General features: G+C 33.0%; 6 protein-coding genes across 6 annotated transcripts; 4 read left to right on the top strand and 2 right to left on the bottom strand.

Annotated features, from left to right (window-relative positions):
* Positions 1-1,337: 1,337 nt before the first annotated feature.
* Positions 1,338-2,660, bottom strand: Tsp_11751 (conserved hypothetical protein). Its single transcript, XM_003372717.1, has 5 exons — positions 2,635-2,660; positions 2,445-2,543; positions 1,819-2,206; positions 1,487-1,595; positions 1,338-1,459 (listed from the first exon to the last, which is right to left on the bottom strand). Exons 1-5 carry the CDS (start codon positions 2,658-2,660, stop codon positions 1,338-1,340), a joined length of 744 nt encoding a protein of 247 aa, XP_003372765.1.
* Positions 2,661-7,738: 5,078 nt separating this feature from the next.
* On the top strand, positions 7,739-10,764 carry Tsp_11750 (glutamate receptor, ionotropic kainate 3). Its single transcript, XM_003372716.1, has 11 exons — positions 7,739-7,918; positions 7,995-8,048; positions 8,100-8,267; positions 8,319-8,465; positions 8,532-8,636; positions 8,839-8,952; positions 9,005-9,236; positions 9,506-9,780; positions 9,925-10,143; positions 10,192-10,417; positions 10,487-10,764. The coding sequence occupies exons 1-11, from the start codon at positions 7,739-7,741 to the stop codon at positions 10,762-10,764; spliced, it is 1,998 nt and encodes a 665-aa protein (XP_003372764.1).
* Positions 10,765-11,766: 1,002 nt separating this feature from the next.
* Positions 11,767-13,149, top strand: Tsp_11749 (putative activin types I and II receptor domain protein). The gene is made up of 2 exons (XM_003372715.1): positions 11,767-12,823; positions 12,953-13,149. The coding sequence occupies exons 1-2, from the start codon at positions 11,767-11,769 to the stop codon at positions 13,147-13,149; spliced, it is 1,254 nt and encodes a 417-aa protein (XP_003372763.1).
* A 1,786-nt stretch (positions 13,150-14,935) lies between these two features.
* Tsp_11748 (hypothetical protein) lies at positions 14,936-15,623 on the top strand. The gene is made up of 3 exons (XM_003372714.1): positions 14,936-14,980; positions 15,025-15,178; positions 15,517-15,623. Exons 1-3 carry the CDS (start codon positions 14,936-14,938, stop codon positions 15,621-15,623), a joined length of 306 nt encoding a protein of 101 aa, XP_003372762.1.
* Positions 15,624-16,741: 1,118 nt separating this feature from the next.
* Positions 16,742-19,385, bottom strand: Tsp_11747 (inositol-trisphosphate 3-kinase B). The gene is made up of 5 exons (XM_003372713.1): positions 18,967-19,385; positions 18,102-18,400; positions 17,788-17,996; positions 17,636-17,692; positions 16,742-16,975 (listed from the first exon to the last, which is right to left on the bottom strand). Exons 1-5 carry the CDS (start codon positions 19,383-19,385, stop codon positions 16,742-16,744), a joined length of 1,218 nt encoding a protein of 405 aa, XP_003372761.1.
* Positions 19,386-26,382: 6,997 nt separating this feature from the next.
* Positions 26,383-27,114, top strand: Tsp_11746 (conserved hypothetical protein; the record flags this gene model as incomplete). The annotated part of the gene is made up of 3 exons (XM_003372712.1): positions 26,383-26,428; positions 26,736-26,858; positions 26,927-27,114. Coding segments are annotated over exons 1-3 (357 nt in total), but the record flags the coding sequence as incomplete, so codon positions are not given.
* Between the last annotated feature and the right edge of the window lie 25 nt (positions 27,115-27,139).

The following is a 27,139-nucleotide window of genomic DNA, read 5'->3' as shown; positions in this document are numbered from 1 at the left end:
TGTTGCATAGACTGCAGCATGTGGGAATTATCATGAATGCGTAATCCCCCCATCATGATAGATGTCAAAGGCACCGAAGAAAAACTTACGCCATCATTCGACGTTCTGTAAAAATTTTCTATGTATGGGGCACGTTTTGTGCGAGGGTAGGTTGCGCGCAGGCAATCAAAACTCCACAGCATTCAAAACAAACAAGCAATTTTTAATTGGGTTGAGTAAATAAAATTGAGAGTAACGCTAGCTCAATAGCAAGCAAAATAATAGATATCGCACAGAAATTTCCATCTTCACTACTCAAAGAATGATTCTGACGAAAAACCATTTCGTAGAAAATACTTCCAAAAACGTGGTATACTATGCCTACTTACACTGAAAAGCACCTGCATTTTCTTCAATTGAATTACAGAAACCATTGAAGTTCTCAAGTTTGAATTCAACCGGTAATCAGTTTGCCAAGAGACTTATATACTGTACTGAGTTTCGTAGGAGACACGGTCACTGGGGAAGCGAGAGTGATCTCTTTTGCTAAACTGCGGCGCCGCTTCAATTCTGCTGTCGCTCTTTTACAAATGGCGGCTGCAACTCAGGTGGCTTTAATTAACGTCCATTTGGTCTGGAACTGTACAGCCGCTATTTTGTCTTCTCTTTGTATTTTCCCCAAGGGAAACATACGACGGTCCTGCAGGGAGTGCAATATCAGACCGACCCGCGAGGAACGGTGGTGCAAGCCCGCGATCGCCTGTCTAGCTATTCAAAATCATTTGCAAATTCATATTGAGTCCACTTGGGATGTAAACTACACAATAAAATCATAAAAACAGATAGTTGCATTGGAACTACAAAAGTACAAAACAGTGAAGATTGAACTGTTAATGAAATGTATGGAATTTAAATATGGAAGGGTCACATAAATTGCGATGCCTCTGTCATCGTTTCCGGCTTGTTCCGTTGCCGCTGTGCAGTGGGCTGGCTTCTAGGCAAGATCGGCTGTTCCAGCGAGGGCGGGTCCTCCAGGGCCAGGGTACAGTTGGCACTACAGTTAACCACTCTGCGAGAGCATCTGATAACTGGTGATAATATACTATGTAATTAAAGCAGTCAACGTTTATTTTTCATTTAAAATGCTAACAAATCAAACAAGAATTATATTCTCATCACTGTTCACCAAATCGGGCCATCGTTCCGCTAGCTTATCAATGAGTTGATGATAGAAATCACAAAGTCTTGACTCGAAGAATTCATGGAACCACGTTTTCAGTTAAACATCGTTGTTAAATGAAACGCAATGCAGAACGCTGGGCAGCGACCAGAAAAGATGATAATCTGACAGTGCTGAATCATGGGGCGAATATGGTAGGTTTGGTAGAACTATCCAGCCGAGCTCCTTCCTGAAGTGAAGTGCACGATGAATTTCCCCTAGGCATGCATTTTTGTGTTGGACAAGCAAACCATCCGGTTGCTCAGATTTTTTCTGTGATGTTATTACCTTCATACATGATGTACATTTGCCGCACTATACGCTCATCATTCATCGTGTTATTTTTTTGAATCCCTTGCAATTTGTCAACGAAGTGAATGGGACGGGCAACGGTATCCTGAGAGTATATTGTTATAATTTTTATAATTTTATTTCAGTAAAACACAAACAAACAATTATTATTATTATTTATTTCGATAAAGAATTAAATATATAAAAGAAAATTAAATGTGACATCTATAAAGAAATAAATGATCTTTAAAATGTGAATATAACAAAAAAATAGGTGGAGTTAAAGAATCATCAGACACTAGTTAGAGATGAATTATTTGCAGCATAACATCCTTTGGTGGTACATTACGGTTTTTTCTGGAAATTATCACTGGCTTCATTTGCACCATTATTCTATTCAACGGTGGATCTCTTCTCACAGCAACAATCTTCTTAAACGCCATTTGTTGCGCATTGCGGCCACAGAGATATTCGCCACTTGGAACTTTGGAATAAAATCGAAGTGGAACCGATTTGAAACGGCCGATATCTTTTAATACTTGATTGTGCCGTATTTCCCTACGACGTCTCCAATCGGTATTTTTCGCCTTTCTGTACAGCAAAATTAAGTAGAAAATGGCGACCACCATCGCGATCCATTGGATCACTGCTGCCATCCTAATCACATACTGAAACCGTTTTACGAACTCGCAATTGAACATTCGAGAATCAAGCATTCTGAAAGAGAACGAAAATTACAAAATTTTACCCTCTAAATTGTTCACTTACTTGACGTCAGAGGAGCGTCCTGTTCGTCAAAAAAGGCAAAACTGATCGCAAATCCCGTTAATCGCTGCTTATATATAGCTAGAGTTTAATGTACTTTAAACGTTTTTTGTTTTAAATTTGATCAATGAAGCTTTTTGTTTAAATTTACCTCCAATGTTTATATATTTTAAATTTACTCTAAATTAACCCTTTGATGAATTGTTGGGGTGTAGCACTCCCCAGGCGGCTTTGTTTTCGATGCAGTTTGTCAATTTTTATTTTTATAGTCTGAAGCTTTGTGACAACTCTTTTGAAACAATAAGATATATTTTGAAAAGAAATGCAATATTTCAGATATTTTTGTTTGGTCTATAGAACATCGTAAATTTAAAAAATACATTGTTGGGTTCTTGGGGTGTGGCATACCCTCACTTTACAAAAACACGTGTGAAAAGCTTAAAATATCTTCAATTATTATAAAAGTTGCTTTAATAGATTGTAAAAAAAATAGTTGTATATGACGGCATTGAAATATTTTCAATTTTAATAATTTTGAAGACTTTTATCGGTAAAAATTGCAGCAAAATTATCGTTAGAAAATCGTCATTTTAGTTCTTTTCTTCGTGTAGATTATGTTTCGCAAAATTCATGAGACAGGTAACAGAGTTGAGTATAATACGTTATTCTGCGCATTTTGAGACTAAAATTCAGATCTCTAGTCATTTTTTGGTGTTCTGATACAACTACGTTTTTCTAAGCCATTTCTATAGTTTTAGCTTAAAGATATGGAAAAGTGTTGAGCAGGAATTCTAATGTGAGGTGTGGCGCACCCATGACTCCAACAATGTACCCAACGCCAACAATCCATCATAAGGTTAAGCACTTCATACTACAGAAAAACGTACTATTGTTTTTGTCGCTCTAGAGGTGCTGGAAGATTTTCTTCTTCACCAATTCATACGACTTCCAGCAACTTGCTTTTACTAATTGTGGTGAATTTTGAAATGTATAAAATTTTGAAATAATTAATGATTAAGTCAATAGGAAAATCTTTTCTTTAATTCTTATATATCAAACTTTCAAAATGTCGATGACGTGTTATGCTTAACTGTATATTGAAAAGCCCAACATTATTTTCAAAAAATTTTAAAGTTTGCGGAGCTTCATTAGCATTTATTCTGTACTATAGCCTACAAATTCTAAAATTTACTAATTATTTAATCAGCACATTATCAATCTGTTCAGCATCTACCTGATTATTTACACTTATAATTAATTGTCTTATACAGCGTTTCTGAAATGGGGTTCCGTGAGTGCGTCCAGGGGTTCCGCAAAATATTGCCACAAGTGCAAATTGTCTGAGGATATGTCCAATCACTTTTCCCACTCACAACGATGTCTTCACGAGGTCAAAGTATCTACCTATATTTTTCTCCGTTGTAGAAATTTGAGTGCGAGTCATTGTTTCTCTAATTTACCTGAGTTCTATTCATTTTTACTGTAGCTTTCAGCTGTTACTTCTTTTGTCATTCCCTCTGTTTTTCTCTTATTCAATCAAGTATTAATTATTTATTTTGTTTTCAACATCCTGGATGTGGCAGTTTTTCAAAGGACACGTCCAAGCAATTCTGATTTGACTAGTGACTAGGAAGTGCTGCCTTCTGATGACTTACAGGTATCATTGAAAAAAAGAACACATAGAAGGTCCGTTTGTACAATGAAAGTTATTTCAAAATGGGCATTAATTGGATTGGTGATCCAAGTTGCCCTATTCCCTTATACTTTGTCTGTGGCAAGCAACTTTCAAATGCAGCAGTGGCTCCAGCAAAATTAAATGGACATTTCATGACAAATCACAGTCAAGTAATCATATACAGATTGATTTCGAAAACAACATCCTGTTGACCCATATATTTATTTATATGACACATTGCTTCGCCTTATAAACGTCACCAATGAACAATTAATTCCAGTAGATATTATCTGCTATTCGTTATGCATGTTATTATTGTAGCCATTATTCATTTCAGCTTCACCAGCTTGTTAGAATATAGTATGCATGCCTTAAGAGCTATAAGTTATTGAAAAAGAAAAAAGCATTTTAAAAAATTATACAGGGTTCCGCGAGGATGAAATTGTTAAGAAACGTTGGTCTGATGTATAGTTTATTATTTACTACAGTTTTTGACATTTTTAGTTTAATATTTAAAGACTAATCGATAAAGAAATTGGTAGTAGTGCCTAAAGCAGACAGATAAATTATATTATACAAACATATATACAAATATATATATTTATATATGCTTGTGTGTGTTTGTAGAATGTAAGAGTAAAGATTTGTCGCAGGAATTATTTTATTTGTTTGCTACAGCATGCTAGAAATGTCATTCGTTGTATCTTTTTAAGCGTATAATTAGCAAACAATATAGCTTCAGTTGTTTTTATATTTGAATGATACAGGAGAATTAATTGTTCTGCTTTGTTGTAATAAAGTGAGAAACAATTCAAATGAGTTCAGTAAATAGTAGTAATAGTAGAAGTAGTAGTAGTAGTAGTAGCGATAGTAGCAAGGAAGAAGTTTAATAGTAAACAGCTTCGTAACTGCATTCTTTACTTGTGTAGTTTAAGCATTTATCTCCATTTATTAGCAGCAGTGTTACTTGAAAATATTTTTGTTCGAACGACAATGCTTTCATTGTGATCTTTAAAATCATGCTGCCGAAAGTAGAATATTCTAATCAAAAAGCTTTATAGATCAACAGTGTGAGTTTTAAGCATAAAATTCAATTGCCTCTCTTCAGCAACTAGACATCAATGCAGATAAACTGAATATCAGTTCATTATTTAACAAAGTATAACATAATAAATTTAAAAATAGTACATTTTCTCATTTGCAACTGATTAGTTTATTAACTAGTTGTATCATTAAAAAGTATGCTAAATTTTAAATTTAAAGTTGTGGAGCATTATTGGCATTATTTTTTGAAAAATGATAAATATCAAGCAATTTTGATATTATTTATTTCAACATCACAACAAAAATTGAGAAATTTAATACACCGAGTCAGCCATTTTGTGCTTATTTAAATCGTGAATGAAATATATAAAGATATTGCAATTGTCACTGATGACAAGCATGACAAAGTATATTGAAAGCATGCAATATTGGCCACTGAAAATATTCAAAAGATGAGCAACTGTCAAGTCAACAGTGTACACATGTTGTTGGCTTTCTTCAAATATCTTTAAAATGCATAACAGATGAAGTAGTAAACAACTCGCAAATCACAAACTACTTGATCAGTTGCATTGATGTTATACAAGTAGCATAGCAATTTACAGTGCAAAGCTTTATTTTAGTTTCATTTTGCCATTTAATGTAAAATTAAAGCAATAAAATCATATTTAGTTTATAACAAAAATATAATTCTATTTCATTTATAAATATTATATATATATATATGTTTTTTTAATATTCATTTTTATTGATAAAAATTTGTATTCAGCAACAAACGCTCAATGAAACAAATGTCGATTGAAAAAGTAAAATGGCCAATAGCAAGGCCCATATAAATGACAGTTAATATTCAATGTCCTGAATGCTCGCTACAATACCATGTTAGCACTCTGCTTGCGTGTTTGATAAATTCAGTCTTTAACTACGAGTATATTTTGTAAAATTATTATGTCAAAATTTAAAATTTTATCATCAAATTGACGTTTTTCAAAATTTCAGTATAATTCATGTTTTAGGAATTTAAGTATAGTTGGTTAAGAAAAAAGTAATAATATTTAGTAATTTTGAAAAACTGAAGAAACGAAAGTTAATAGTAGAAGAGTAATTTGAAAATCTGGCAATTCGTTTTCCCCATGCTTACGGCATCAAGTTGAAACGCATGGACAATTGGCATTTTGGCATCGTGAACCAGTCAAACTAAACCCACAGGTAGAAAAATTCCATTTCAGGATCATGTTCAGCATATACCCTGCAGCTGTGGGCTTGTTTGAATTTTAACTGCCATATGCTATTTGGCTTAGCTAACTATTGGCGCACTTGGTTAGCTGGAATGCAATCGTCAAATTGTCATTAATATACGCTTAGTTTGCTGTTTGCATAAAAAGTTGAACAAGAAAACAAGCGGCATTTTGTCTGAAATTGTCTAAAAAAGTTACTTTGATGAGGAGCTGTTGTTGTTGGTTAGCCATTTCGTTTGCACTTTTTTTGTTGATCAGTAATCTAGCAGCAAAAGTGTTCTGGTTGAGCAGCCTGTTTGGTAAACGTGATGTCGCTGGACGAATTGCATTTTACGTTGCTGTTGATCAGTATTCGACCAGCTCTGTTACATTTAAGTCGCGCATGCTTAGCATGGAAAATGACGAAGATGTTGTCGAATTAGTTGACAAAGGCAAGTTATTAACATTAAAACTAAACCCCGTTCGAAAAAAACCCTTGTAAAATTAAAATAAATAATAACTATGTTGAAACTGTTTAATTTATTAAAATTATTGTTTTGCAATACAAAAACAACTGTAAAATTGAAGATGGATAATTTATAAAGAATACGTGTTGTAAAAATGTAAAACAAGTCAACAGGTAAAATTCACTTCCTATCGTTGGCATGCATTCATTTAGCATTGAATATTTAAAAACTGAATGTATGGAAAGATTGCGTGAATATTTATTTTAATTTTTTATTTTAGCTTGCGGTCTTTTGCTTACTCAAAGCATTGCCATTTTTACAGCACTTGATACGCGTTCAAGTGAAAATGTACGACTGCTTTGTGAAAGTCATGAGATTCCACTAGTTATGGTTAAATTTGACGACTCTTCAAAGCCATTTTTAAACTCCATTGACTTGTATCCTCCATCTACTGCTGTTGGGACTGTAATTTCCAATTTGATAAAACAATTTCAGTGGCAACGAGCTGTCATTCTTTATCAAGATAATTTTGGTGAGCAGCATTTCAAAAATACACTATCAACAATAAATTTCACATTTCAAATAAAAGTATAATTTACTTTAAAAATATGCAGCAAATCTATATATAAAACGGATAACTCTAATATTGTTGCTTTTAATAATAAGCAGAAAATTCACGACGACAAAATATTCTGAACATCTTGAGCATTCTGAGCATAATAATTATCCATAACGTGTTGTATTAATGTTTGTGTTTGTCGTTAGTTACATTGTTGCATACTTTTCTTACACAACACCATTATATTAATTGATTTGTTCATAAAATACTTGAATTTAACTGCTCTAATCGAGATATTACCAAGATGCAATTTACACATAGCACAACAATTTTTAAGGTAGATATCATGACAAAATAGCATCTATATATATCTAGCGCAACATTATTTACAGTACAATTAAGCAGCAATGGAAGTTTTTAATTCATTAAAAAAATCAAGCAGAACTGTATTATTAATTATTATCTATGCAAAGTTGTTATTCATTCACTTTTTTTGAAAACAGTTTTGTTTAATTTAAAAACATGTATGCTTTTTTCGGTCTCATGCAATTGCAAGAATTGTTAAATCTTCAAAGAAAAGATTATTCTGTAATTTTCCACGCACAACGCCTCAACCCAGGTCGCCAGTTTCGACCACAACTTAAGCAACTGAAAGAGCTGCAACACATTTACTTTTTTGTAGTTCAGGCAGATTTGGTGACGGTTCGAAAATTTTTAGACGACGTATAAATTTTACATTTTTAGCATATTAATAATCAATGACATTTTTCTATCTTAGGCAATGGAAATGAATATGCTTGGTCCATATTATCATTATGTTTTTACTGATCTAGTAATTTCTGCTTTTCTGAAAATACCCTACAACTTAACATTTTTTGTGTAGGATGTTTATACTTTGGATTTGATACCGTACAAAATGAAAGGCTGCAACATTACTGCTATCCGTTTTGTCGACGACGACGCACCAGTTACAAAGCGCATTATTGCAAGACTTAAAAATCATAAAGCCACTAACGGAAGCTGGCCAATATTTACATCAGGAACATTACCAGTAAACTGTCATTTTACTTTGACTTTCGATTATATTTTTGTTTACTATCAGACGTACGTCGCTGTTATAAATGACGCTGTATCGGTGATTACCAAAACAGCTATTGTGCTGCAAAATTCGCTTAAACCAGAGTCAGTAGACTGCAGAAATGAAAGCGTTTGGCGTGGTGGGACAACATTCATGAATTTTTTGAAAGCTGTAAACATTTTTTTCTTTTTCTAACATGTTTTTGTATTATTTTGTGCTTATTTTATGAAATATTAGACTGCATTTCAAGGCTCGACAGGCCATATTCAGTTTGATGGCTATGGTAAAAGATTTAATTTTAGCATGCAAATCGTGGAAGCAACTACTCAAGGATTTGTGAAGGTCTGTGTAATAATTAATAAATACAATGTTAATATTACTGATTTGTTCAAGAAAACCTGTCGTTCGTTATTCATTATTCTAATTTACTGCGCTTGTTATTATTGCTGTTTGATATTTTTCATTGTGCCTTTCATTCACTGACTGTTTAAATTAGCTTCGTATTAATACAATTACATAACAGAATAAAATGATTTTTTTTCAGATAGCAGCATGGACCCAACAAAGAGGCTTAGAGCATGTCAAATCTGATTTACCCAAGACTGCACAAATTGCAGAGTCATTGGAAAATAAAGTTCTTCGGGTGACTGTCTACATGGTTCGTGTGGATTTGTTTTTTGACTGCATTTATTGTTGTATCTCGATTTCAGGAAGCGCCATTTGTGATGTACAAAAAATCTGTAGAAAAACTGAGCGGAAATGACCGCTATGAAGGATTTTGCATAGATCTTTTGGAACGAATTGCTGAAATGAACAAATTTAATTTCACTATACACGAAGTGAAAGATAAATCATATGGTACACCTGATGCTAACGGTCGTTGGAATGGAATAATTGGTGAACTTATCAATGGAGTAAGATCACTTTATTTATACGCTGAAGGTTATTATCATAAGTAGCGTTGAACTGCACTTTTAAATGTTTCATTAAAGGTCATTAAAGGCAACTATAGCAACTTATATTATAATGCATGTTGACTTTGTAATTTGAAATGAAGTTTTGAAATTTTATTCGAACCTTCTACTGACCAAATTTAAACTATCCTCTATTTGAGACAGTTTCCTTGAACAGAGCTGCTATTTAGGACGCAGACGTTGCTGTTGCTTCTCTGACAATCAACTTTGTTCGAAGTGAAGTGATTGATTTTTCAGTGCCATACATGCACCTAGGAATAAGCATATTATTTAAAAAACCAGAAAAAACGCCACCTAGTTTGCTGAGTTTTTTGGCACCACTTTCTCTGGATGTGTGGATGTACATGGGAGCTGCGTACGTTGTTGTTAGCCTCATACTTTGGCTTGTTGCCCGAATAAGTCCTTCAGAATGGGTTTGCTCACATACTTGTCAAGGTGAAGAAGAGAACAAGGAAAATCAGTTTTCTCTGGGAAACAGTTTTTGGTTTACTATTGGCTCCCTGATGCAACAAGTAAGAATGTGTTTTTAAAACGTCCACAATATATATATATATATATATATATATATATATAATATAGCAGTCGTCAATAAATGTGATCTGTTATTTTTTAACGCTTTTTGGATTTTCATTTACAAAGTTTTAATAATTTTTCAGGGTTGCGATATTGCACCACGAGCAGTTGGAACACGAATGGTAGCCAGCGTGTGGTGGTTTTTTACACTGATATTAATTTCAAGCTATACTGCCAATTTGGCAGCATTTTTGACAGTTGAAAGGATGGAATATACAATCAACAGCGCAGAAGATCTTGTCAAGCAGACTAAAATTCGTTATGGTACTTTGAACAGAGGTTCAACAATGCAATTTTTTAAAGTATGTAAAGAATAATTTGCACAGCTTGCTCTGTATGAAAAACTTTAGGACTCTAAAATTCCAGTTTATGAAAAAATGTGGATGGCCATGAAATCATCGGAACCATCTGTATTTGTGAACGGTAGTAGGGAAGGAATAAGTCGGGTAAAGCAAGGAAATTACGCTTATCTCATGGAATCGTCCATGCTTGAATTTTACGTTGAACGTGACTGTGATTTGACACAAATCGGTGGGCTGTTGGATTCGAAAGGTTATGGCATTGGATTTAGAAAAGGTAACATTATTTGACTTAAGAAATAGAAGCGCTTCGTTGTCATACGAAACATTCAATTTTAAACAATAGGTTCTCCTTACCGCGAAGCGATTTCTCAAACAATTCTTTACCTTCAAGAGAAGACAGTAATCACCGAATTAAAGGACAAATGGTGGAAACGACGTGGCGGTGGAAAGTGCGACTCTGCGGATGGAAAAAGCAGCATATCTGCAGAACTTGGTCTGCAAAATGTCGGCGGAGTTTTCGTAGTCATGCTTTTGGGTCTTGGTTTGGCAGTTGGTGTGACGATTTTCGAAAAATTGAAAACTTACACTCGATCAAGACACCAGAAAAAAGATAACAACTAGACAAATTCAATGCTCGAACAATAAGGCGTATTTTGCTTTATTCGATACGAAAAAGCAGTGGTGGAATTAATTTTACTGAAAATTCAAATTTCATTCAAATATTCCTTAAAGTTGTTCAATTTTGGAAATTGACCGATGAATGTTAATTTTTTTTTGCTTTGTCATTATTTTTCCATGCCATTTTTTGAAATTGTAAAGAAGAACACAAACAAATGAAATCCCAATCAAACAATAAAGCGGATATAAAGAAGCTTTGATTTGATTTTAGAAAATCAATCGAAAAGAAAAAACAAAAGAAAAACAACAGATTGCTGCTAATTGTGCTCGTTTGTAATAGGTTCGAAAGTTGAATTGAAGTTGAAGATTATTGTTTTTTCTTCTCTTCAAAATGCTGATAGAGCAGTAGCAAATGATGGTGTGTGTGTGTGTGTGTGTGTGAATAAAAGGCGTTATTTGCATCAATTTGGTTGGGAAAAATCGATGAAATTCAGTTGTTTGATATTAGCTGAGCATTTCCATCGTCGTTCAGACTGATCGAGTGGTAATTCGATACAAACTTCTTTTTGTCGGATGCGTTTCTGGAAATGAGTAAAGAAAAAAGAAACGAGCAAACTGACAAAAAAACTGTTTGCTAATAGAACAACAACAGCAGCAGCAACAACTGGAAGAATGGTTTTTGTTTACGCCATAGCAGCACATACACATATGCGTATGGATATGCATATGAAGTGTGTAATTGTGATGATTGTTGATGGGCTTGTTTCGTTGACCACGAAGGCGGTTGCAGGTTGAGATTATCTCGTCAAAAATCGATCGTCATTTCAATCAATCGGTTGGCTGACGTGGACCGTGACGAGAAGGTCCATTTTGAAAAAGGGCGGATAAACAAGAACATCGGTCTGACCAATAGAATCACTCGCTCGCTTTTGCAGTTGGCACTGGTTGGCGGTAGGTTGGCAATGCTGCCTGCTGTTGTGAAGAGGACAAGACGCGCGTGCGCTCATGTCGAGTCGTTCACGTTGGATGTTGTGCCGTTGGGCTATTGTAGCGTTTGTTCTGGCCTGGTGCGGGGCAGGCCGCACGGGAGCCGTCAAGTGCTTTTCGTGCGAAGGTCTGCACTGCGTGGGCGACATATGCGAAGGGCAGTACTGTTTGGTGAGCAGCTACGCGTCGGTATGGGGCCAGGCTCAGTTCGGCAAAGCGACCCACGTCAAGGGCTGTGTCAATGGAACTTTGCTGCGTCGGGCGGTCCGAAGCCACTGCGAATTCTACTCGGCCGGGGATGTGAAGATGTGCATCTGCGATGCGGATTATTGCAACGCCAACGTGGGCGACAAGCTGCAACAGTTCGTCCCGTTTGTCCGTTGCCGGTGCGACGACGGCGACCACTGTTCCAGTCGTCACCAGTGCATCGGTGAGTACTGCAGTTACGTAGTCGACCGGAACCACAGGCGTCGGAGCCGAGGCTGCGTCAATCGCACGGTACCGTTGATAGAACGTCGGGGAGTTGGCGCATGCGTGCAGCCGCCAATTACAGGCGCCACGGTGCACAGTCACGCTTTGCATCAGTCTGTCGACATGGAGACGTGCCTTTGTGCGGAAGACTTTTGCAACGAGCAACAACAACAACAACAGCTGGTCACGTCAACCAGCCACAGAAAACGACGCCATCGATGTCCCACGTCTGCCCAGTTGACGTGGAACGATTTTCCAATGCAAAGTCAGTCGAGCCATTGCTACGGACAGCACTGCTTCAGCGTCGATATGGTCGCCAAACAGTCGGCCACCCATTACCAAGCCAGCGGATGTATTTCGTTCATCAGCGAACCGACGGACGTGGAAGAACTGAATCAGCTGGGCTGTATTGAATTCCAATCCAAAACGCTCACCATCAAAACTTGCTTCAACAAAGCGGAAGTGAGCGAAAATCACGACGAATATGACGACGATGATTTCAACGAGTCTGCAGAATTTCCAGCAGAACAACAACATACTGAACCATCGTCAATATCGAAAATCACCCATGTCACCAGTGAAACACCACCACCACCAGCAGAAGGTGAAGCAATGATGACGACAACAACAACAACAACAACAACAACAACGCTGCATAAGAAGCTGACCACAGCTAAACATGTGCATTCTACCGATGTCGAAGAAGCTGAAATTGAACAATCACCACCTGCAGAAGGGGATTCAAATGATCACTTGGACGAATTATCCGAATCAGCTGAAGACCAAACGGAACCCGTCAACGACAACACATCCTTGGTAGTTGCGTTTGTTGTTATTATGATAATAATTGCCGTTGGCGGTCTAGCATGGAAATGTGATTTGCACAAAAAAATCATGCATAGCCGCTACCAGACAGTCGCTGGATTATAAGCTTTACATCTGAAGCTTCTTTTCTTTTTCCTCGATAATGCGCATGCTTGTTCTAATGTTAATTGCATGCTTAATTATGTGAAGCAATCCCTTTTAATTCTTCTTCTTCTTTTTTATCACGTTGCTTCTCCATGCCATATATATATATATATATACTTATTTATTTAATTTATAATCGAATAAGTAAGAATTGTTCGATTTTCTCGTATATGATTTGATGATTTTGATTAGCTAGCCCGATGAACAACAACAAATGGAAAAGAAAACGAAAAAAAAACCAATGCACAAATGCATTTGAGATCAATCATTTGAAAATTTCAAACAATTGTATATTGTGTTTTAATTTCATTTGCACATAGTAATAAACGACAGCGTTGAAAAGAATAAAACAGGGAAAACAAATAATGGATTACAAATCAGGAAAATCCACTATTGGACATGCGGCTAATGCTACTACTGCTGCTATTCTTTTTCGTCGTATTTGCGCTTAATCGTCGCATTTCGAACAATTTCATTTCTTCAAAAATCTGTTCAAAAATTGTACATTATATATGATAATATGTTTGTTCATTTGTACTGAAGAGAAAAAGGAAAAAGAAAAAAATATATATTTTTTCCCATAAAAATATATATATATGCGTATTTATTTATTTAAAATTGAAATTTGTTTTCATTTTATCAAAAGCAGATTGTTTGAAAGCAAGACAAAGTTTGATAGTTTGAAAAATATTAGCAAAACAACAAGATGGAGGAAAATTGGAAGCGATTTTTATAAAATTGTCAAATTTCGATCGCAAAATCGATCACCAGCCAAGCCCGTTCAAGCAGAGTACCAAGAAATCAAACAGCAGTCGCCGCGGTCACGCTAGATATATATATAGAAGAGATGGAATTTTCAGGAGAATTAATTGTTCCTATCTTTATTTCTACTCTGATCAGAATAAAAAAATATTTAAAATAAACAAATATTAATGATAATAATAATCACACTTAAAATGTAAAAGTTTTTTATAAATAAATGGTAATATTTTGTTCTAAAAATATAAAGAATTGTTCCTGACAAACGTGGTAGAAGAATAAAAATATTACGAATATATTTTTTGGCAAGAATCTGAATGGCAAAAAGTTTTAGAACAAACAAATCAATCAAATGCTGCAATAATTTTTATTAATTAGAAGGAAATGGATCCTTATATAAGGTGACTATTCAAATATATAAAGAATAAAAAAATTAATATAAAGAAAGAAAAAAAGAAAAATTAATCATTTTGTGATTGTTCGGTGTTGTTTAAATGAGAGAATAAATTAATAAATGCTATTCAAATTTATGTTAAACTATCATCCCCATATAGCTGTTGTATTAAATTTGGTCAGATTGAGTGTCAAAAAGAAAACTACCTTTTCAATAATATTGCAAGCAATTAATTCAAAAAAATATTATCAAAACAGAACGTTCATATAGTATATATTGTAGATTGGAATAAAATTAAAAAAAGATCAAACAATTCAAATCAATAATAATAATAATAAAGCAGATAATTGAAATCCATTTTTGATCTTTAGAAAAGAAAATAGAACATTCGTTGAATAAGTTTGATTGATTTTTTTTCCCTCATAACATATGCATGCATGATGCATATGTTGAAATTGACGCGTACAGTTATAGTTGATAAAGTTGAAAACAATATTTCACTTTTGCCATGATTATAATTGATATTATTTATTATTGGTCGAAAAGTTGAATTTTCCATTTTATCGACGCACCTGCCCGCGCTAAGAGGTGGAAATGACAGCAACAACACATCAGCAGATTGGGCATAAACGTCGAAAAGTGTTAAATTGAAAGTCATTTTTCATTAGCCAACACAACATTAGCTCGAATGTGCTGCAGATTCGTTTGCATCAATTGCCAACATGCCCAGCAGTCAGAATTGTCGATCAATGTGGTTGGTGGTGGTCATTGAGAAACTTTTCACTTCTTTGCACACAGCAAAAACGCCTTTCAATAATCAACCGGATGCAAAAGTTGGTTTATTCGGTTAAAATTTTCCTCCATCATATTATAGCTGACAGAATAAATCACAACAAAGCTGTATATATATGTATATGTATATGTATATGTATTATAAGCATTACTGGTTTCATTGAAAAATGCTTTTTCCACTTGAATTGCAATGCAAATTGAAAATCATCATCGTCATCAACAATATCATTAGTTCATTTTAAAAAATACCAATTATCAGGATGTCAATATTAATAATATGCTTGATTTTTTTTCATTAAATTTGAAATTAATGTTTCAGTATTTTTTGAGTAAAATTCGATCAATCGAATAAATGCTACTACTATTGATAGTGGTAATTCTAGCTCAGCTTCCAAAATCGATCCTTCGAGTGGGAAATAAAAGCCTAGCTTGGTGGTATCCAGTGATCGCTATTCAATCGCTTCCGGTTGCGTGGTTCAGGATCAACTAACACGTTCACCTTCGACAAAGCAATACTTGGCAAGCGTCAAGCAGAATGGGTGGAAAAAATTTCCATCATTGAACAGAATAATATCGACCCAAAATTATCGAACATACACAATAATACATTTAACTCACATCAAAATTTTACAATCAACATCGCATGCCTGAGCATTCTCATTCTGCGTGAAGCACCCAAAACGCTAACAACACAAATAACACATTCTTCTGCATCAAACTCCTTTCCCTCTTGTGCATTTTCAGAATTTCAAATAAAATTGCACTGATTGAAAATCAGCATCAACAATAATTTTAAAAACAATACAATTTTTCTCATTTTTAATTTTTTTTCACTTAAAAATTTCACTTTATTCCAATAATTTTACACAACGCCACAGTTATTAATTTATTTCAATATTCAATATTTGAAAATAATAATAAAAAAAGAATTATTAAATTTTATTTATTTGCATTTCCATTTCCAAAGAGAATTAACTGCTATTCACGCGTAGATACTGATTTCGTCCAGTTGATCAAAAGAATTTCAAATTCAATCCAATCATTGCCAAGTAAGTGTCAAGCAAGATTAATCTTCCCACTTTTGAAATCAATTGCTACTAAACAAACTATTTTCTTTTCTTTTCTATTTTTTTTAAAATAATTAACATCTAAACTATCCATGGCATTTGTAACTAATTCAACCAATTCAACAAAACAATATCAACTAAACATCGCATGATAAATTTTACAATTTTAAAATTAAACTTAAAAATCCGTTCAAACTGGTTGGACAGTGTTCAATTAAATTCAAGTTGATTAATTCCCCTCAAATTTATTTCACAAAAAAAAATAAAATAAACAACGACACAGTGTGAAATTTATTTTAAAATGTTAAATTTCCCTTGAAATATCAAACATCCTGATCACACTCGAGGTTCAAAGAATGGTGAATTTTAATTGTAAATCTTCTCAATTATTAACTTCTTCATAAATTTCAACTCTTATTCTATTCTATGGTTTTCAACTGAAAAATAGTTCACATAAATTTATTATTATTATTATTGTATTTAAAGAAGAAAAAAAAATAGGAAAATCTCAATCAAAATTTGCACGTCAACACCATCTCAGTCACGCAAAGAAGATCAAATCAAAGGAATAATTTAAAAAACTGATTAACAAACTGTTCCGTACCTGAATTAAATTATCAAGACCAACAAAATATCCATCTTCGTGATTACCAAATTGCCATGATGAAGTGTGATTCAACGTCACTGTTTCTACAGGACAAACTTTGGCAAAGTCAATCATCCACACATTCGCATGCTTTTTATCGTACATGAAAAGCAAACTGCTTCCAATAAACTACAAATAAATATAAATGTAGTTCGGTTTCGTTGTTCTTTTTTTCATTTCAAATCGTGGACCAAAAATAAGTTTTAAAAATTGATCACACTAATCAACACTATCTACGACAACACGTTTGCCCAAATTAGATTTATAACGCAAACACATAATTCAAATAATATACAAAAAGTGAATCTTTAATTTTTAATAAAGATGATTTGTTTTTTTTCTAATTTTCATTTCCTTTTGAAATACGTTTCAAATACATCGTGGGAAAGATTTTACAAATAGATAAATTTGAATAATGATGTGCAATTGGAAAATATGCATACTTCATGAGTCATGAAAACTGTTGACCGAAGCAATTTGCGTCGAAGTACTTTTAACCGTTTCACAAAAATACCGCGCACTTTTTTACTGTCAGGGCCAAAGAAATGTATTAAAATTTCCATAATCTAATGAAAGATGAAATATATTAAACTTTATTGTTTTCAAGAGAAAAAAAATTATTATTATTATTATTATTATTATAAAATTAAAATTATTATTTGGCACCTCATCTTTGGATTTGACCCGCTTGAAATTCTTCTCAGTACGACCATCACTGGACTAAATGTTAAAGAAGAGAAAAAAAAAGAAAAATCGGTCACAGAAATGGTGTAAAAATAGAAAAAATACTTTAATAGCTTCAATACGAAATCCAAATTCGGCCGTTGAACTTTCTCGTTCTCGAAACTGAAATTAACTTATGCAAACATTTTAATTTCAAATGTTCAACAAATTGCCAATAGTTTTATTCGATTTGGTCATTTTCCATTTTTCACTCCTACTTGCATGTAGCGTAGTTTTGTAATAGCTTTGTCGGCATGTTCCTCTTCGGTTGGCTCATTTCCATCAATTGCGATCATTTTCTTGTACAAATCTGCTCGTTTAGCCGGATTGTTCACTTCTGATTCCAGAAATGTTCTGGTGCCAATTTTGACATCCATTATTGCAGGACTGTTGAAATGTCGAGTAAGATCTTCTATTTCGATAAATACTAAAAATAAGAAAGTCAAAAAATCAAAAAGTTGATCCTTTGAACAAATTCTATGCATTTATTAGCGCGAAGCGGCTGTTGGAAGAAAATAAGCTCGAAACTTACAGTCGCCTTTGTATTCGACTTCACGGTAAAATTTGGCCACGAAATTCGACAACGGATCGTTCATCAGTTTAATGTAAGCGTTCGATTCGTTGCTTTCATTACTGGCACGCTTTTTCCACAACGTGCTGTCGCTGGCGGGTACAATTGTGCCTGAAATTGAAGCCAAATACAATACGCACGCCGCCAGTGGTGCCAATACAATTACCATCATGACCGGATAGCTGCACCCAACTGGATAGTCGATCTTGCAGCCATTTTTCCAAAGGAACCACGACAGGTATTGCTGTTTCAACAGATTTCTTAAACAAAATAAAATGCCAAATTTCCAATTATTGAATCGATATTGAAAAAAAAATTCATCTTATACAAACACAAGCGGACAAACAAACGTACAACGATGTATTTCAGATTAAAGTATGGGATGGAAAAAATGAAAATAATACCATAAAGTTTCACTGTGCTTTTTTCCAAAATCAACTAAATTAAGTCAAAAAATTATGCCATCGTGGATGAAAAAAAGAAAAGAAAACAAACAAATAGAAAAGTTGTTTCAATTGAACTGGATTACAGTAATTAAGGAAAAGCAAGAGCGAAAAATCATCTCACCACGACCATGTAGTTGAGAGCGTGCTGAGCGTGCCAGATGACCGGATCGAGTTGCTGTGGACGTGCTTCGTCGGCGGGACGAATGTCCGGTGGTACGGTATCTCGTCGCCAAGAGATGCACTTGACCGTTTTCATGCCGAACCGCGGACTGGATCCTGGACTGGGTCGGTTGGCGTTGTTCATGGTCGGGAATGGAAAGCGACGCAAAATGGTTCGAGTGTGCTTTTCCAAATCCGACGACGACGACGACGACGAGCACGGATCAAGCCGGTGCCCTCCGCCCAAATGGCCTTCCTGCTGCTTTTCCACTTCCACATGCTTGTTCAGCTTGAACATTGTCGACCGTCGTACCTTTTTCAGCCCGTCCAACGAAGCAGATTCATTTTCGCTGTCATCTATGCAACTGCTGTTGCCAGTATTCTCATTATTGTCGGATTGAAGATCATCTTTGCCAGTGGATTCGGAAAAGACGACAATTTTTGGCAACTGCATGTTGGACAAGTTGGATGTTGTTAGCATGATTTGTTTCTCCGCTTCTGGTTTTGGTCGTTGTTGTTGGCGGCTTACTAGCACCGGCTGACGCTTTTTGCCTACCATGGCGTTTTCAGCTCCTTCGTCAACTGTCGGCCAACAACTTCCATTCTTCCTTTCGGACAAGCTACTTTCCGTACAGCCCATTATTGTTTCAAAGCTTAAAATATTAATTTCAATTCTTGATTAAATTAAATTACTTTTCGATATTAAATTGGAATTTCATCGTGTTGTTTATCAACGTGTAAAAAATAGAAAAAGCGGTGTGTGAAAAACAATAAAATTACATTTACTGGGTCATTTTACTCCCCTCCATTTACTTAATTGTCAGTCTGTTGGGCGACATCTTCTTTTGCAATAGAAAAATAATATTTATCAAATTTCAATAATGTACAACAATTAATTAATGCAATTGTGCTGCTGCTGTTTGCCATTTCTTACAATTAATTATTTACAAGTTTTGATGAATAATTGTGTAATTTATCTAAAAAACTTTTTTTGATATTATTATGCCATTGATACGTTGTCAAATTGGCTGACGAAAATATTCTATTAGAAAGGAAAAGATTGCATACCAAGTTTCTCTCAGACATTTTCATACACCGAATGGATGAAGTGGAAAGATGCAGTGGTGGAAGTATTAGAGTTCATGTAGTGTATTGGAAAATTCATTAGAAAGCTGCCCAAACAATTTTAAATTTAAATAAAATGAAACACCACGCCTAGAAGTCAATCTAGAAAAAAGAAGAAATAATCAAATGAATAATATTTGATTAATTGGGTTTGTTGCCAATTTGTACGACAAATTGAAAAAAAATACATAGTTTACAATAATAGTTTTTATTTAAATTGCAATAAAATGGAAATTTTCAAATTGCCCATTTCGAATAGATCAAAGAAGTTCAAGTTGTGAAATTTTCAAAAAAACAAGCAAAAATGCCATTACTGAAAAAGCTTTATTCGTGTTATTTTTTTGCTCTCAAGAATAAAATTACATTTTTTTTCAAAAATCATTATCAACAAGAATAGTAATATTCTTTTTGTCAAGTTTGAATGCTTGTTTCAGTGTCAAGTGAAAAAGCCGACAACAGCGAAAACAATAAAAGATAGCTCCACTGAACAGAGGATTCATTGACATTTACAAAAAATTATAAAGAATTAAATATATAAATAAATAAATTGTCCATTGTCATTTGTTTCGTTTTATTTAATAAATAATAACGACAATTCAACAGCAACATTTCATACATATTTGCATATGAAAGTTGTTGTTGTTGTTTCTATTCATTATTGTTTATTGTTTTCTTTTTGTTTTGCTTTGTTCTTCTTTTAAATAATTATAATTTAAATTCAACAACTGATAATAATAATAATTATTATTATTATGAATTCCAAGCTGCTGCAAATAATCGTACACAAGCTTGGAGACAAACAGCACAGATGATGATGATGGATTTTATTTAAAATTTACATTTCATGTTGTTAATTTGTAATAAATATCGTTGAATATTATTTTTAGGACAAGAATAAAGTATTTAAAAAATTATTCAAAAATAAAATCTTCCATTTAATTAACAAACAAATTAGTAGAAGAAACTGAAAAAGTGTTCAATAATCGTGTGCATGTATGTATGTGTACGTAAAATCAAAGTATTCAAAGATTGTTAAAAATATTTTTTTTTGGTAACTGCAATAATAGATGCATGCATAAACTTCATTCCAATAATGGAATTCTGGATAATGGATTTTGAATTCATACAAGTGGAACAACAACAGACAATCTCTACACTGAAAGTGTAAAGTGTTGAAGTGAGAAATTTTGTTAAAATAAATTTTCGAAACTTATTTGTTTGTTTTAAAAATACAATTAAAAACAACAAGCAGAACAAGCAGTTGCAAATATGCAGAATATTTGTTTAGCAAAAACAAAGTGGCAATTGAAAATTTTGATGTGAAAAAATTATAAATTTCTCAAAAATTCAATTAAAACAGATTGTTGAAAAAAAAGTTATGAAACAAAACACAGGCACGTGCTCTTTTCAGCTATTAAATTTAGAAGAAAATGTAAAAAAAAGAGACAGACGTTGGGATGACCATTTTGTTCGACGACCAAGCAAATAAATGGCATCCATGTAAATCGAAAAAGTTTCTATTCAAATTACTGTAGCTGATTGATTGTAGAACGGTAATAATAAAAATTGCAATGCAAATTGAAATTCAATATTTCGAAAACAAACAAAGCAAACTGTATTTGCTTTGCAAATTTGAAATTTATTCCATTTCAAATTTTATTTTATCAATAAATATTCTCCCTTTTCAATCAGCTGAACAACAGAAGCAGAAAACCAAACGAGTGCTTCTATTTGGTTCGCGTTTCATACAAGCGCACACACACGATTATGAATAAAGCAGCAGTTTTAGAATTGAATAAAACAATATTATTGTGAATATTGTTTTCAAACCCTTTATTTTTTTTTACATTTCCACAAAATCCATCTCATCCAAAAACAATAATAAACTTTTACATCATTCTCTATATTTAATACAATTAATTGAAAATAATTACACATTTCCAGGGAAATTTTCCATTCTTCACCTGGTATACACATGCTATGTATGAAATGAAAAAAGAAAAACATGCTTAACAAATTATTGTCAAAAAATCCTGTTCCACCTCTATTAATAATAATACAAAGTAGATATTTTTCATTGGAATATTTAAATTAAAAATGAAATAAACAAAAATAATGAGAAAAAACAATCCTTTGTATGACAATATTAGAAGAAGAAGAAGAAAGTAACTGAATTTTTCATTAAAATACACTGCACATAAAACTGAACAAATTTGACAACAAACATATGAAAAAATACCATATATTTATTTATTTATTTAAAATAAAATAACTAATAATTTATTACAGAAAAAAAATCAGTAAAAAATTAAATGTGAAAATTTTAAAAATAAATAAAAAAAAAGAAAAAATTACAGTAAGCAATAATAATGATGAAGATAATCCACGGTAACCTCAGCAGGTGAACAGTCCAATATTTTGAATTACAGTTGAAAAAAAAAAAAGAAAAATCCACTGATACGAGACGAACGTTGATCAAATAAAAGAAAAGAAAAATAAAAATTTAAATATGAAGATTTAATTATAAATTTTAAAAAAGAAAAAAAATGGAAATTTTTCAGTCTTCAAATTCATTACCAAGTTGTGCAGTTGAGAACATGTCAGGTAGCATTGGGGTTGTTGTAAAAAAATATTATGCACAACAATACATTACTGATCGTTTATTTTAATATTGTTGTTGTTGTTCAATGAAAAATGCAATAAATTTGAATTACTTTGGAAATTTTAAAAGGGCGTCGTCGTTGAATCGAATAAGTCACACCTTCTGAATCACTGAAACTCTTCAAGGCATTACTTCAACCTGTAGGTCCAATTCATTTCATTTTACTTTACATTATTCAAACAAAATTATTCTTCTTTTACTTTTTGTTTATTTATTTGTTTTGTTTTTTTTTCGACGCGCATCCCATTCAATTGACATTGAATACAGTTCATTTGCGTTTTCTTTTGTACTTTTTTTTCTTAAATAAAAATTGCCAAATAAATTATTCGAATATTTTGAATTGATAAAATTTGCATAGACATAAGTGGAATACCCGAAGTGAAATTTGCGAACAAGACAAAACTAAACAAAACAAAAGTCATCACCTGCATGATATTTGAAAAATTGAATGAACATGATGAAATCAATTGAATGCACGACACACAATAATAATAAAGTGATGGTCGTGTATTTGTTGTTTATTATTCAATATAAGCTTCGTGCATTGTACAATTTTGGTCTTTTATCACAAGATGCAGTTGGCGACTGTGGTAAGAATTGTAAGCAAAATGTTTGAACAGAAGCACAGTTTGATTTGACGACAGAAGTTTCAAAATATTTACCGTAATTTTTGGCCAATACTTGAAATTGTCTTGTCCTTGAAAATGGGAGAAAAAAAATTCTCAAACAAAAACATGCTGAAATGATGGGAATCGTTCGATTGTTGATATTTCATTTTGATTTTAAACTACAGGAAAATATTTATATTGTGGAAAAATATTCAATTGATCCATTTTTTGACCAGCCCTCCATAAATAACGTTGATCAAATCAAACCACAGCTGGATGTTAATAATGATAATAGATGGTAATCTATTGTGGAATAATTGTACAAATACAGTCGTATTCGATCAGAATTGTTTACTGGTCAACAGAATGGACAATTGTTGTTGATTGGATTTGGAGAAAAAAAAATTACGACTAGTAGAATTGGATATTTTTTGAAACCAAAAGTTGAAAATACCCCCAAACAGCAGCAGATCTTCGACCATTTGCAAATCAAGGGCATTACAGAAATTAAAATAATATAACAACTAGTTTACCATTTCAAATAGAGATGTATCTCATTTGAGATCAGTTGAGAGAAAATCAGATCAAGCGAACAATAATCATGACCGCTTGTTTCTGCAGAAATACGATAAGCAAAATCTCGATTAACATCGCAAAGCAAACAACTGAGTGTACACAAAGTGGAAATGAAAATATTCAATCATATGGTGAAAAAAAAAATTATCCCACCCATTATCATTATTATTATTATTATTCAAAGAATAAAAAGAAATAAGAAAAAATTAACAAAATAGTCGAAATTCGGGAAATGTTGATATAGCAAGAATAAAAAATTAAAAGGAATATGTATAGGAAATATGGAAAAGAGATGAAATTTGTTAAATTAAGGTCACCTTACAAAAATGCAGTTGGTTTTCGTCGTCGGGTGGAGTTGGTGGAAAAGGCGAACATGGCCATAGCAGAAAATTGAATATATTGGAAAACAAGGGGGACGAAAAGCAGCAGGCAGCAGAAATTTTGTGAAAACGATCAGAACAGAAAAGCAGAAGCGATTTATAATTTGCTTATTTGCCAACTGTAGATAAAAACTTGTTGACGTCAACAGATTCCAAAGATGACGCACCAGACAGCATCGCCTGATAACGCCGACCGACAGTTCGACACACGCAGACGTACTGCAGAAGCAATTTCGCTCTGCCAATGGTTGCAATAAACAGTAAACACCGAAATGCAGAACAAACTGCCAACCCAACCAATAATGGACGGCAAATTTAATGTTCGGCTATAATATTTCATGAAGGGGGAAAAAAAAAGAATTCAAACTTGCTCGACAAACACTATTCTTTGCTTTTTTATTACCTTTCCACACCACATTACTCTTCGAAAAAAAAACTTAAAATACAGTCGTTCGTAAAAAAATGTTCCTTGAAATTTCGAATTAACCAACGCGCAATTAATTACTTTCATTGCACACATCTCTTTATTCACGTACTATTTCACACGCGAAGAAATAGAGAAAAACAAATTACCAATTTGTAAAATTCAAATTGCAAATAATTTATTGTTTGATGAATGATCGTTTTTCTTTTGTCAAATTACATGCTTTCGGTTATTTTTTTTTCTTTTTCAAAATGCACCATATTAAATATTGTGAAATAACATTAACATTTGAAATTCATTTTAAAATACTACACGTTGAAATGATAAGCACGTACGCAGTCGATGGCGTGGAGAAAAATTTACTTGTAAATTTTTTCAATTCGCACTTGAAGATCATTTATGACTGTACTACAGTGAAATGTAAATAGCGCAGCAGAAAAATTAAATTCGGCGTCGCAACTTTTCTACTGACTACACTTTGAAAGCGAACATCAGTTGAATGAAGCAGAGCACATTTGGTCGTTGTGACAAATAATCTGTCTCTGTAAGCTGTGTCTAGCGGTGGAGGCGGTGTTTTGTACCTAACCAGCATCAACAGTTGTTTTTTATCTGCTTCATTATCTGCATTTGTTTTCAGCAGCTCACAGTTCTTTCTTCCCAATCTGTATATTCAGCCTAGTTGAACATAGTCAGCTCAACCTGAACAGTATTGAAAAACAACAGTGGAAAATATTCAACAACTGTTTCGTTTCACGGAATCTGTATTTATTTGAAAAGCTCCTCGTACCGAAAGATTTTGACTATCAATTTCTAACATTACTTGTTATTATTTTACTTGATGTAAAATGCTTGAAAATATTTTTCAAATCAATTTTGCATTACATATCAAGTGGAATAAAAGTTTGGGCAAACCAATTTGCTAACAAAAAGTTTATTCTGCTTAGCATGTTTTTACGTTGATAATTTAATTGTTTTCTTATACATTCATCATTATATTGCGAATAAATTTATTTTTAAAACAAACTTTGCAAAGTAATGAGCAAAAATGCGTGTGAGCTATAAAACCAAATAGCAACTTAAGTCAACAAAAACGCAAGCAAGCCGTTGGAAAATATTGAAATGGTGAAGCCAAGGCACCACTAGCCACCATATCAGTTTGACAAAATCTGATTAGTCAGGTCGCGAGAAGTGTGACTATTCAAACCATATGACTCAGAATTGCTTTATACAGCCCACAGGTGATTATTTACCAACCAGAGACTGTTTATTTTTTTAATTTAATTATTTACTATTAAAAAACATCAAAAGTATTTTATCATTTAGTATCATTCATTATATTCACTCTTTAATTTCAAAAAAAATTCTTTAATTTTATTAGACCTTGAATTTCATTATAATACTGTATAGTAGCGGCTAGTCCAGGAACAGACGAGACCTGGAAGTTCCTTTGAATTTTGATTGTTTTGACATCTGCGTTTTTCAAGGTAAATTATTTTTGAATTAAATTTATAATAATTGCCATAATATTTTTATTTTTTTCTTTCGTATCTGCTTTTCATTCAGTAATTTTGGATGATAATCGTTACACGTTATTCTAATGTATTATATTTTACTTCGTTAAAATTATACTTATATTAAGTTAAAATATGTGTTTTTAGCTTTAACTTTTATAAACACCTTGTTTATTATTTTTAAGAACGTTTAGTTGTAATTTTGTGTTGTATTTTGAAAGAAACATATGTGCATGAATTTTTTATCTGATGCTTTTAGTCTTCAGTTTTAAGAATAATAATAGATAAATAGGGGGATTTAATAATAGATAAATTTGGTGCTATCAAAGTATCTATATTTGTTCTGAATTCATGTCTGAACACGATAGCGAAGATAGCAAAGAAAGTTTCGATAACGGTAAGTTGTAATATTTTTTCATAATTCGTATATTTTTCACTATTAGAAATTTTTTTTCCACTTAGTAATCTTGTATTTCTTCATTTACTTAACATTGTAATATGTTTTGCACAAATTCTTTCTGTATAGAAATAACAGATAAATAAATGAAAAGTGCAGATTTTATATGTTAAATGAAGTGATTTCATTATTTATTTGTAATTACTGGAAATGAGTTATTACGATAAAAATTTGTTAATATTTTATGAAAATTAATTGAATTAATGCTTTGTTTTTCCGCTGTTAAAATTGAAATTCAATTTGACAGATTCTCGATCGTGCAGCTATTGGATGGAGCAAACGGACGAAGAAGGAAGACCCTACTATCTCAATCGTTTACCGGTGGAATCTCATTTGGAAAGGCCGAAAGATCGGATTGGCAAAGCTGAAGGTTGTAAAACAATGTTCAACTTTTCTCTCTTTGTGTGTATGTTGTTTTCCCTTGTTATCTTACTTTAGGAAAAGTCACTGTGAAGAAAGAGCCTGACACATCAGATAACCGTGTGAGGCATGTTAAGCAAGAATATGTCAAGCAAGGATATGTCAAGCAAGAATATGTTAAGCAAGAAGATTTTAAGCAAGAATATGTCAAGCAAGGATATGTCAAGCAAGAAGATGTTAAGCAAGAATATGTCAAACAAGGATATGTGATGCAAGATTGTGTCACGCCAA

This window comes from Trichinella spiralis (assembly GCF_000181795.1).
Source record: "Trichinella spiralis strain ISS 195 chromosome Unknown Scfld8, whole genome shotgun sequence".
Classification (NCBI taxonomy): domain Eukaryota; kingdom Metazoa; phylum Nematoda; class Enoplea; order Trichinellida; family Trichinellidae; genus Trichinella; species Trichinella spiralis.
Note: the sequence above shows the minus strand (reverse complement) of the source record. Positions and strands in the feature narration are given on the sequence as shown.

What these genes read in the sequence shown, in the direction of transcription:
- Tsp_11748 (XM_003372714.1), top strand. Translation starts at nt 14,936, where the DNA reads ATGACAGCAACAACACATCAGCAGATTGGGCATAAACGTCGAAAA. An exon ending in TTGGGCATAAACGTCGAAAA is followed by an intron (nt 14,981 to 15,024) that starts GTGTTAAATTGA and finishes ACACAACATTAG; the next exon opens with CTCGAATGTGCTGCAGATTC. An exon ending in TCAACCGGATGCAAAAGTTG is followed by an intron (nt 15,179 to 15,516) that starts GTTTATTCGGTT and finishes TGGTAATTCTAG; the next exon opens with CTCAGCTTCCAAAATCGATC.
- Tsp_11750 (XM_003372716.1), top strand. Translation starts at nt 7,739, where the DNA reads ATGTATGCTTTTTTCGGTCTCATGCAATTGCAAGAATTGTTAAATCTT. An exon ending in CTACTCAAGGATTTGTGAAG is followed by an intron (nt 8,637 to 8,838) that starts GTCTGTGTAATA and finishes ATTTTTTTTCAG; the next exon opens with ATAGCAGCATGGACCCAACA. An exon ending in TTGGCTCCCTGATGCAACAA is followed by an intron (nt 9,781 to 9,924) that starts GTAAGAATGTGT and finishes ATAATTTTTCAG; the next exon opens with GGTTGCGATATTGCACCACG.
- Tsp_11749 (XM_003372715.1), top strand. Translation starts at nt 11,767, where the DNA reads ATGTCGAGTCGTTCACGTTGGATGTTGTGCCGTTGGGCTATTGTAGCG. An exon ending in ACCACCACCACCAGCAGAAG is followed by an intron (nt 12,824 to 12,952) that starts GTGAAGCAATGA and finishes CACCACCTGCAG; the next exon opens with AAGGGGATTCAAATGATCAC.
- Tsp_11751 (XM_003372717.1), bottom strand. Translation starts at nt 2,660, where the DNA reads ATGCCACACCCCAAGAACCCAACAAT. An exon ending in GTAATGTACCACCAAAGGAT is followed by an intron (nt 1,596 to 1,818) that starts GTTATGCTGCAA and finishes ATATACTCTCAG; the next exon opens with GATACCGTTGCCCGTCCCAT. An exon ending in AATGTACATCATGTATGAAG is followed by an intron (nt 1,460 to 1,486) that starts GTAATAACATCA and finishes AAAAAATCTGAG; the next exon opens with CAACCGGATGGTTTGCTTGT.
- Tsp_11747 (XM_003372713.1), bottom strand. Translation starts at nt 19,385, where the DNA reads ATGGGCTGTACGGAAAGTAGCTTGTCCGAAAGGAAGAATGGAAGTTGT. An exon ending in AGTCGAATACAAAGGCGACT is followed by an intron (nt 17,997 to 18,101) that starts GTAAGTTTCGAG and finishes TCTTATTTTTAG; the next exon opens with TATTTATCGAAATAGAAGAT. An exon ending in CAAAACTACGCTACATGCAA is followed by an intron (nt 17,693 to 17,787) that starts GTAGGAGTGAAA and finishes AGTTAATTTCAG; the next exon opens with TTTCGAGAACGAGAAAGTTC.